Raw genomic sequence first — 10,859 nt, 5'->3', positions numbered from 1 at the left:
TCCCATTACAATTGTATCCCTGCTGTCCAACGATGGGATAAGTCATCCAACAAAGTTCAAAGTGGTGATTATAGCTTCAAAGTTCTAGTGATCTGGCCAGATGTGCCTATGTCTTACCTAATTCACAAGACCACACAGAAAAGCCTTATCGTTGAAATGATGATAGAGTTGAATTGGAGGTCTAGATTGTTGAAAGCATTTGAAACAAGCGGGTTATAGCATCAACTATTATTCATTTTGCAGCTGGTTTAAATCTCACCAATGTTGGCCTTAGGTAACCTGGATACAGCCTAGACTAGGAAGAAGCATTGCTCTGGAAATAAAATTTAGTCTCCAAACAGGGGTGGCTGCACTAAAGAAATGACCTGGGGAAGATTACTTGTCCATTTCCTTATCACTAAAAGGAAGATTACTGAACCACTATGGAGTTAAAATAAAATGATATGATAGAGTATTTTTAAGGGATATTAAGGTAGAGTATTTTAAATAATTGGAAAAGCATGAATACAAGACATTCTAATGCACAACTAAGTTTTCAGCACAATTAATTTTACCCCAACACATACGTCATTCAAATCAGATTAGCACACTAGTGGGAGAACAGAGAGTGGGTGTAACTCATGGGCTGCCTGGGGAGGAGCAAAACCTTGGGGAAAGCCAGTGCTGGCGACTACTTCCTGGTTATCCTCCTGCTGAAATGATAAGAATGATAAAGGAGACTGGTGAGGCTCTCATCATGGATGGAGATTAATCTTCATTTCCTGGCAGCCATATAAAGTCACTTTCTGAAAAATGACATGCTGCTGTTTGCAACCTCACTTTGTGACTGTCAAATCAGACATTTCATCCACAGAAACCAGGCTGTATCTTAAGCTTTTTCCAGGTCAGCATTGCAGAAAACTCAGGGGAGAAGGTGGCCATCACCATGCCATGTTTTAAGAGGAGTGCATTCCAGTGGTCACCACCGCGTCTCCTCTTCTGGCCCCACATTACCAAATTTCTATACAAACTATCGCCAGCTGTATAATTTCTCATTAGACTTAGGTTCCTCTTTTATTCTAGAAGTAGATTCTCTGACAAGATAAATCATTTAATGCCAAAAAATAAAATTTAATAGGAAGATCTTGTTATATCCAATAATTTACATATTAAATGTCATGGAAGCTTCTTTCAGGTTGACCTTTGGCAGTGGGAGGGGCTTAAGCTGAAAGGAAAACAGGTAGAGTATGAATTTCTTCATCATGTTGATTCTTAACCCTGACCGCACATTGGAATCACTTGGAATGTATTTTTAAAATACCAGTGACTGAGTCCCATCACTAGAAATGTAGTTTGTCTAGGGTAAGACAAAGGTATGGCATTTTAAAAAAATCACTCTGAAGAGTTTAATGGTATGATCTCACTCATATGTGGAATCCAATGAACAAAATAAAATGATGAACAAAATAGATCCAGAGACATAGAAGCGTGGAATAGACTGATGAATCTCAGAGGGAAGGAGAGTGGGTGGGTGGGTGAGGAGAGATTTACCAAAGAACCTATATGCATATATGCATAACCTATGCACACAGACAACAGTGTGGTTAAGGCTGGTGGCAGAGGACAGGTGAGGCTAGAAGGGGTCAATGGGGAATAAAAGGGAACACCTGTAGTACTTTCAGCAATAAAGATAAACTTTAAAAAAGAGGTTAATGGTAGTCAAAGCATTTCTTCTGGGAGAGGCAACAGAGCCTGGGAAGGTACTGAGAGACACTGGATCCCTCTAACAATGGTGTTGTAAAATGATGGGGAACGACTCCAGGGGAAGTCTAAAGTGATATTTAAAGCACGTGAAGAGTTCCTAGAGAAAGAGGCTGTGATTAGCAAAGACAACAACCTGAATGGTCAGTATGGTCCCCTCTGCCTCCTGGGGAGACTTCATGGCTTTCATGGGCACCTTCACAGATGTATTTAGCTCTCTACACTCACCATCTCATTTCTGGCTGGGGCCCACAGTTCTCTTTGAGCTGCCCTTCTGTTTATTCCCCATCTTCATGTTTGTTTTGGTGTGTCCCCTGCAGCTGTACTGAACATTCTGCTTTCAACAAATCATTCTCCTGATTGGTCCAAAGCCTTTTGAGTCTATTTCTGTCTTTCTCTCACATGAGCACTCCCCAGTGTTCTCAATTGTATTCTCTAGTCAATAATGACTCAACCCTAACACAGTTCTTTCAGTAAAGTGGCCTCCATCTCTGCTTTCTTGCTTTGTAATTAAAAAGCAACACATTTCCTTCTAGATTTCATACATTCCATGTATTTCCTTCACTGTTGGATTTATATATCATAGCACTCTCTTTGCTAATAAAGAAAAATAAAAAATTTTTCATTTAAGTCTGCAATAAGAAAATAATCTGTCATATCACATAAATCTTTCATGCCCAGATATTTACTCATTTGTTTTCCTCTAAGACCCAATAAAATAGTCAAAGAGCCACATTCTATTTTAAATTGAAATGCATGGCTTTAAGGGCTATTTGACATGCAGTAATTATCTGCATAGTCTTCTAGCCAAGCACAGAAATTGCTAATGTCTCTGCCCTTGAAGGAAATGAACTGTGCAAAAAATTTCAAGCAAACACAATCCAACTGTTCACACAAAAGGGAGGTTGCATAAGAAATTCATTGTATCTCTACCCAAATTTCCCCTTGACTTGTCACAGATCAGCATGTACTTCACCTCTTCGGCTCCAATTAAACTTATAAACAGATGAGCTTTTCAGCAGACAAGGACTGATGTGCCCTTTCCACAGATGGTCAGTCACATGTTGCAGTAATGGCTAGACACGCCACTGGGGTACTGTATAAAAATGGTGGGACTCAGAGCACTGCAGCTCCAATTGCTGTTTAGAATTGCCTCTCTTTCAAGATGGATTTCCTTCATAGGAATGGAGTACTCATTATTCAGCATTTGCAGAAGGACTACCGAGCTTACTACAATTTTCTAAATTTTATGTCTAATGTTGGAGATCCCCGGAATATCTTTTCTATTTATTTTCCACTTTGGTTTCAACTTAATCAGACAGTTGGAACTAAGATGATATGGGTAGCAGTCATTGGGGATTGGTTCAATCTCATTTTTAAATGGTAAGGCTTCTGTTTTGTTTCATTTTTCCTAAAGTGTATTCTTAACTTTGTAGCTTTGGCTTAATGGTCACATTTTAGATGTGTGTAGTTTTACTTGGAAAACTCTCAAAATACCAGTTAACTTGAAACACAGATTCATAAATAGATATTACAAAAGCCATAGAAATGTATACATACATACAAATGTACATTTATATACTAATGTATACTGATTTATAAGTAAATGCCAAAGCCCTGTAACACATATGCTGTGATTAGCCAAGAAGTTAGTTAAATGAGCAGCACCCATACTGAACAGACTGGTGATTCCAGGGACCACTTTGATATTCCCAATCTAAGTACCCCAAGCACCTGCAGGACTTCCCCTGAAAGGAAAAAATGTCCCTGTTTATATTGAAAACTAACTGCATATGACTGTGTCTTCCTCTATAATGGGAGATAGACCAGAACCCAAGTTCTTTCAAAGATTCTTAATCATGAGCTTTCCTCATCAACCCTCTGACTGAATATTTTTGTAGGAGAAAATAGGATGTTTCCAATTAAGTACTTGTTGTGTATTTAAATATATTCATATTTATATTTCTTCAAATACAGGATATTATTTGGTCATCGGCCTTACTGGTGGATCCAAGAAACTCAGATTTACCCAAATCGCTCAAGTCCATGCCTTGAACAATTTCCCACTACCTGTGAAACAGGTCCAGGTAAGCAATTATAGCAACCACAAGTTACTAAAGATATTCCAACAGAGTCATTTATGTATGATGATCATCTAATAAGTGTATGATATCATATAGGGAATTAAAGAAAATATCATGAGGGAGGATGCTAAAAGTTCATAAGCATAAAAAATGCTAACGAGAAAGGAAGTTTTATGAACAATCAAATTTCATTGTGTTATTTGTAAAATGGTAAGTTTGGAGAATACTCCTTAAATAATTTTATATTTGGAATTTATTTTTTGGAAGAATGGAATAATACTAAAACAAACAAAAAAGCTAGAACAAATTACCAAAGAACTATATTAAAATTCTAGAAATATTGATTTATCTACTACTGAGTAACTTTCAAAGTTAGTATAGGTATACTGAAAATCCCATGAATGAGGAAAGAATAGACAAGTTTTCTGTAAGAAAGGTAAGGACGTCCCAGTATTAGTGTTGCCAGTTAAGATAGCTCTGATCTTAGAATGATTTCTTTAAAATTTCTTTTTTTCTTGTATATTTAGTATGTAAGTAGACTTTCTGGGCCACTTCCTTTTTTTATTATAAATAAGACTCTGTATGCGTGTAAAATCTTTACCAGAGAAGTTGAGTTTAGGACTATAAAAAGGTTTTTTGAAATATGTAAAAGGAAATTACATGTTACTGGTTTAACTTATAAGACTGTGTTATATTATACCTGACTATAGTTTGGCATATATCAGAAAATTAATATTGACATCCATTGAAACCAACCCTGAATATAGTGAATGTGTAAGTTCTGTTATATTACTATAATTAATTCTTTATATATCTGGCTCCCTCAGTAGACTGTGTTCAATCATGATGGGGATGGTGTGTATTTTATCTTTGTGAAACCAGTGTCGGATGGATGGATGGATGGATGGATGGATGGATGGATGGATAGATAACCTTTGAGACAATTGAAATGCTACTTTGTTTTATCCCAGCACTTCCCATCATGTGGGATATTTTCTGGGGTGAGGGGGTGGGGAGAAGAAAGAAAGATATATTGCATCCTATGGTCACTCCTTAGAGATCTACAACTCTAAGGATATAAAGGCTCTGAAAATTCCTGCATAAGAAATAGATTTGAAATAAATAGATCTACAAGAAATAGATTGGTCTTTGTTTAATTCAGTGTTTTTTGAAGAAGAGACTGGTGTTTAACCTGAATGAATCTCCACTGGTTAAGACTCAGGGAGAATATCAAAGTAAAGTGATTTTTAAAAAATATCAAGATTCATGGGAAAGACATTATAGGAGTAGAAAGTCTTCAGGCTTCTTCTGTCAATACTGATGCTCTCTTTACAGCTTCTCTTCCATTTCATAACAAAGACTTCCATGGAGCTGCTGGCCACAGGATAGACAGAAATAGCTGCTAGTGCACAGCAGTCAATTGCTAAATCAGACATAGCAATGATATCCTTTAGATGCTTGACTTTCCAACCCAAGGAACATAAACTGATTTAAGATCCAATACAGGTACTTTATTTTTATCATCAATAAAAAACAATTAGATATGAACAATGAGTAGAGATATGGCAGATTTTGGTATAGCACCTTGAGTTCTTAAATAGCCTTGAACATTTTAATTTCTGGAATTTGATGAACTTGAAAAATCTGGAAAAAATGTTTGAAGTAGTATTTTGAGGCTCTATTTGGCTCAATTTTCTTTATTTCTACCTATGTTTAAATATTACATAGAGCCTGTGCCCTGTGGATTCTTTCTGAGTTATTTGTAATTTTCATGGCTAATATGCCCTTCTACCATCCATTTCTGATACTGATACTCTGTTAACTCCCTTTCAAATGGACCAACAACTTTGCTTTTGCAGGAAGTCCATCTGGTCATGCAATGGGCTCATCGTGTGTCTGGTACGTCATGGTAACAGCTGCACTGAGCAACACTGTCAGTTGGATGGATAAGTCATCTACCACTCTGCACAGGTCAGCTTTGCTCCAGTTTCTGTAGCATGGGAATGTAACAGTTTTGAATATGGAATGTCTTCTTAAAAATTCATTTTAGTATACTTTTAGTGGTTGAAATGTGCTTATTCTATTTTATCATAACCCAAAATAGCAAATGAATAGAAAATTAATATTGTGCTTTAAGATAATGTCCTAATTAGTTCACAGCTTTGCCACATAATAGGGTTGGAAATATTTAATTGATTAATGATTTGCTAAATATGCTTTGGGTTTCTCTAATATAATAATCACTCTGGTAGCTCATAAGTAAGTCATCTAAAATTATGTAAGAAATAATTTTGCATGTACATTCTCTTGCTTTAAGATTAACTAGAAATTTTGAGAATCATCATTCCCCTTGAATGCATCAGTTAATTTAGTATAATTATACTTCTTTCTTTGACAAGCCAATGTTCTTTGACAGCAATAACAAATTCTAGCTTTAAAGACTTTGCAAACTTTGTGACTAAAAACATTCTAGAGGCAAACTTAAATTTGAATGTTAGTAGATTTCATGTTAGTAGATTTGTAATGTTTAAAAAGGCCTAGAACTTTAATGTAAGATTACTCAAAATTTTTGTAGGAATTAAGCTGTTTTCTTCTCTTCTTTTCTGAAATAATTTATCATAACAATTTGGAGCACCACTTTAATCATAAATTATTAGGCTATCAGAGATAAAATTTGTTTGTTAATGGGTTTTTAAAATATGATAACATATACCATATATAAAAGTTCTTTTAAAATAAAAAATTTCCAAGAGCCATCCACTTTTTAGAGTAGTATTGGATAATATAAGAAAGAAATAGCTAAAGTAATTTGAGCATATTTAAAGTTTATTCTAATGAGACTGTGACCTGCATGCCTTAATGTATCCATTAGCCAAAACAACAGTGGAGAGTTGTTTAATTTAAAGAAATTAGCATTTCCTAACCATAGACTATTTCTCAAAGTAGGAATCTAAAAAAAAAAGGCTCACCTTCTTATAGCTTATTTCTTCCTCCAATTTCCAAACCTGGAAAATATTTGCTTGTGTTGTTGATGTTTTTAACTCCCATAACTCTTTTTCAATTTTTATAACTGCAACACTCCTTCATCCATCAAAATTTATTTAGTGCCTACTCCTTACCTTAATATTACCAAATGCTTATTTATTCTTCTTTCATATGGATACCTCCTGCTTACTTCCTCTTTGGAAGACTCATTTCCCGCTATTCCTAGTCTTTCAATAACCAAAATTTGGTCTGATGATCAGTAACAAATCATTGAGAAGCCCCAAAATTCTTAGAATTCAATATTGCTAATTCTTTTTTTATTAAAATAATGAACATTGCTTGGATTTTAATATTTTTTATAAGTTTTTGTACCTTGTTTCTTTTCATTTTATTTATATTTATTGATTTTTGAGAGAGAGGGAGAGAGAAACATCGATTTGTTGTTTCAGTTATGTATGCATTCATTATGATTCTTGTATGTGCCCTGACTAGGGATTGAACCACAATCTTGGAGTATTGGGATGACACTCTAACCAACTGAACTACCCAGCCAGGGCCTACCTTGTTGTTCCTAACACAAACTATATAGCCTATAAGTCAATTCCCTTGTTTCTTATTTTCTGCATCTCAAAAACCAAGGAATCAGGACTTCTTTGAGAGTCTGAAATTAAACCCACTGAAAACTTGCCCTTGATAAAATGTTGATGTGCTTTTCATCAGAGTGGCAGATGTTTTTCCAGTGAGTTTTCTTCAAGCAAAGAAAGGTTGAGAGAGAGTAAAGAGGAAGCACATATGATAAGTAGACATATATCTATAATTCATTCTTGATCATTCTGATATTAGCAATTCTCCTAACTTTAATTATCCCACTCCATTAAAATAATTAGTAGGATGTCAAATTGGCTTCCTTTTATAACATTTATTAAAATCTCAGAATATAGCACTATCAATGCATTGATAAATGCAAAAACCTCTGTGAAAGCGTTTCAAATCCTATGAAACACATGGAAACAACATTTTGGGAAAAACAAGACTCTAGAATCATGATGTTATGTCAGATGGTTCTTCTGAGAAAGGTCATCTGGTGTCACACAGCCCCTAATTTTATAAGCAATCGAATTTCTTTGCTTCTTACTCTTGTATCTATTCTTCCATCGTAGACTGACCTGGTCATTTTTTTGGAGTATTTTTTGGTTGATTCAAATCAGTGTCTGCATCTCCAGAGTATTCATAGCAACGCATTTTCCTCATCAAGTTATCCTCGGAGTAATTGGTGGTAAATATGATCCCTTACCTCTGGTTGTGTCATTTGAAAGCTTTAGTGTCATTTGTTTTATGTTCTCAGATTCTTCCTGGTGATCAGTTCCCCATTCTAGGTAATTCTGTTAAGAAACTGATGCTTAATGCTACCCTGGAGCTTAAGAGATTCAACACACCTCTCAAATCCCCCTTGTGCACAATGGCAGAGTCTCACCTAACAGTATAAACGTTAACCTCTTAGTGAGATGGGCTTCTCTGAAATGCGACTGGAGTTAAGTCCACCTTCCAGACCACCACTTCAGACAGCCTGCTTGTGTCTTGCTTTGGGGGACTTAATAATGGGCTTCCAACCTGCATACCATGCCACTCTCTCTCTGAAAACAGCTGAAATGATGATTACATAACTATAAACTTCATTTAGCCACTGCTTTGTATTCTTGAAGCGGCATTCACCACGATTGAATTTCTGCCATTTAGCCCCACATGCTTTTCAAAGGCTAAGTTAACTGGCTATGGCAATTGAAATATTAATTGCAAGCACCTAGAGCAGTGTTCTGCCTATAAAGTGGGTTGTCACTCAGTGCCGTGGATTCCTGAGAGATCCCCCTGTCCCACTATGGATGGTGAAAAGACCATGGGGCAAGTGTGTTACTGCTTTAAGAAAGGCTTTGGAAAATGGATAGAACCTAGGAGTCTAAAGCCCTTTACATTGAAAACTACAGCTAAATTCTTTTTTTTGTTAACATATTTTTATTGATTTCAGAGAGGAAGGGAGAGGGAGTGAGAGATAGAAACATCAATCATGAGAGGGAATCATTGACCATCTGCCTCCTGCACGCCCCACACCCGGGATGGACCCTGCAATCTGGGCATGTGCCCTGACCGGGAATTGAACTGTGACCTCCTAGTTCGAAGGTTGATGCCCAACCACTGAGTCACACCAGCTGGGCAGCAGCTAAATTCTTTAATGCGGGGAGGAAGGATTCCCCAGGAGCTCAAGGGCACATAGGCGCCTTCAGTGTCTCTTTCTAATCCCCAGGCATGCTTGTGGCAGAGGCCTTTGAACACACTCCAGGCATCCAAACGGCCAGCCTGAGCACATACCTGAAGACCAACCTTTTCCTCTTCCTGTTTTCACTTGGCTTTTACCTGCTTCTCAGACTGCTTGACATTGACCTGCTGTGGTCTGTGCCCATAGCCAAGAAGTGGTGTGCCAACCCCGACTGGATCCACATTGACACCACGCCTTTTGCCGGACTCGTGAGAAACCTGGGGGTCCTCTTTGGCTTGGGCTTTGCAATCAACTCAGAGATGTTCCTCAGGAGCTGCCGAGGGGAAAATGGCTACAAGCTGAGCTTCCGGCTGCTCTGTGTCGTGGCTTCGTTGACCACCCTACAGCTCTACCATTTCATCAAGATCCCCACTCACACAGAGCACTTATTTTATGTGCTGTCTTTCTGTAAAAGTGCGTCCATCCCACTGACTGTGGTTGCTCTGATTCCCTACTGTGTTCATGTGCTAATGAAACCGAGTGAAAAGAAGACTGACTAGAGTTGTGCAGAGTTAGTGCTCGGTGGTCCCAGGAGGCAGGCGCTATTCACTTCTCAGTCTTCAGCATCCCAACAGGAGCCCCAGGGTCAGGTCGCTCATCACCTTCAGATGCTTCTGGCTCTTGTGGGCATCTTAGTGGCAGTCAACTCTAACCCCTCAGTTTTCAGATAAGGTATTGAAGTCTCATTTAGTTAACATAGCTCACTGTTGTCACACTGCTGTAAGGACGGGAATTAGAACCCAAGTCTTCGGGCAAATATTCCCATTACACTACGTTTTGTTTGTTCGTTTTCAAGAGGTAATAATTTGTAAGATTTCATGTCGATTCTCTGATAATTACTATGTAAATCAGCTGTTTTTCAAAAAATAACATTAAAATGCCACATCTTGTTTGACTTACACCATGCATACAGGGTCGTGAGGGGTCAGCGATGGTTCTGGATGTGGATATGTATGCAGGTGAAAGGAAACAGGCCCCGTTACTGTGGACTTGAACTTCTGCAGAACTCCTGGTCTCTGTTTTACAAAAGTGATTTCTAATATGTCAATAAATGCTATTGAAGATTCTCTGCTTAGAACATTATTTACCTCCAAAAGGCTTATCTCTTTACTGTGACATCCTTATACTTTCTCTTTAAGGGTCAATTTTTCAAGACTGGGGAAATCAAGTGCCTTCCTCAAGGTCATGCTCCAACCAGGAAAACTATTAAATGCTTATAGTATCCGTTAGCTGTGTTAACCTCTATATATACTGAACTATGATTACAATCTATGGGTTTACTTTACAAAATTGTTATTGAGGGAATATTATGTCATACTAAGAATTTCTCAGTAAGGTTTTTTTCTTATTGGACCTAGTAATTCTGGACTTTAAGTTGATACCTCTGTTATTTCAATCAAGTACATTTTGAGTCAGATTTTGCTACATATCTTAGTGACCTGTGATCTACCATAGTGTTTCATCTAACTCATTTCAAGGATATCAATACATGATTTATTTTAGATGGTGACATATTAAGTAACCTATAAATATTTATGAAACATGACAGTTGAATCAGTGCTATTTACAAGATATTAGTTGAGAATAACAAAATCTCTAAAACTCAAAGTAATTATTGGTCCATTTCTAGGTGTATTTATAAATATATGTTGTATATATGTATTATATGTAGTTATAAGTATATGTTGTTGCTTTTAAAAAACACACTTAATAGCTTTCTTTTTAAAAGGTAACTGAAC

At 36.9% G+C, this 10,859-nt stretch overlaps 1 protein-coding gene across 1 annotated transcript; it reads left to right on the top strand.

Annotated features, from left to right (window-relative positions):
• The first annotated feature begins 2,864 nt into the window (after positions 1–2,864).
• Positions 2,865–10,187, top strand: G6PC2 (glucose-6-phosphatase catalytic subunit 2). The gene is made up of 5 exons (XM_081095966.1): positions 2,865–3,123; positions 3,718–3,827; positions 5,684–5,795; positions 7,970–8,085; positions 9,109–10,187. The coding sequence occupies exons 1-5, from the start codon at positions 2,906–2,908 to the stop codon at positions 9,618–9,620; spliced, it is 1,068 nt and encodes a 355-aa protein (XP_080952092.1). The 5' UTR covers positions 2,865–2,905; the 3' UTR covers positions 9,621–10,187.
• Positions 10,188–10,859: the final 672 nt, after the last annotated feature.

This window comes from Myotis nattereri, assembly GCF_964212035.1.
Source record: "Myotis nattereri genome assembly, chromosome: 7".
Classification (NCBI taxonomy): Eukaryota; Metazoa; Chordata; class Mammalia; order Chiroptera; family Vespertilionidae; genus Myotis; species Myotis nattereri.
Note: the sequence above shows the minus strand (reverse complement) of the source record. Positions and strands in the feature narration are given on the sequence as shown.

What these genes read in the sequence shown, in the direction of transcription:
- G6PC2 (XM_081095966.1), top strand. Translation starts at nt 2,906, where the DNA reads ATGGATTTCCTTCATAGGAATGGAGTACTCATTATTCAGCATTTGCAG. An exon ending in TTCAATCTCATTTTTAAATG is followed by an intron (nt 3,124 to 3,717) that starts GTAAGGCTTCTG and finishes CTTCAAATACAG; the next exon opens with GATATTATTTGGTCATCGGC. An exon ending in TCATCTACCACTCTGCACAG is followed by an intron (nt 5,796 to 7,969) that starts GTCAGCTTTGCT and finishes CTTCCATCGTAG; the next exon opens with ACTGACCTGGTCATTTTTTT.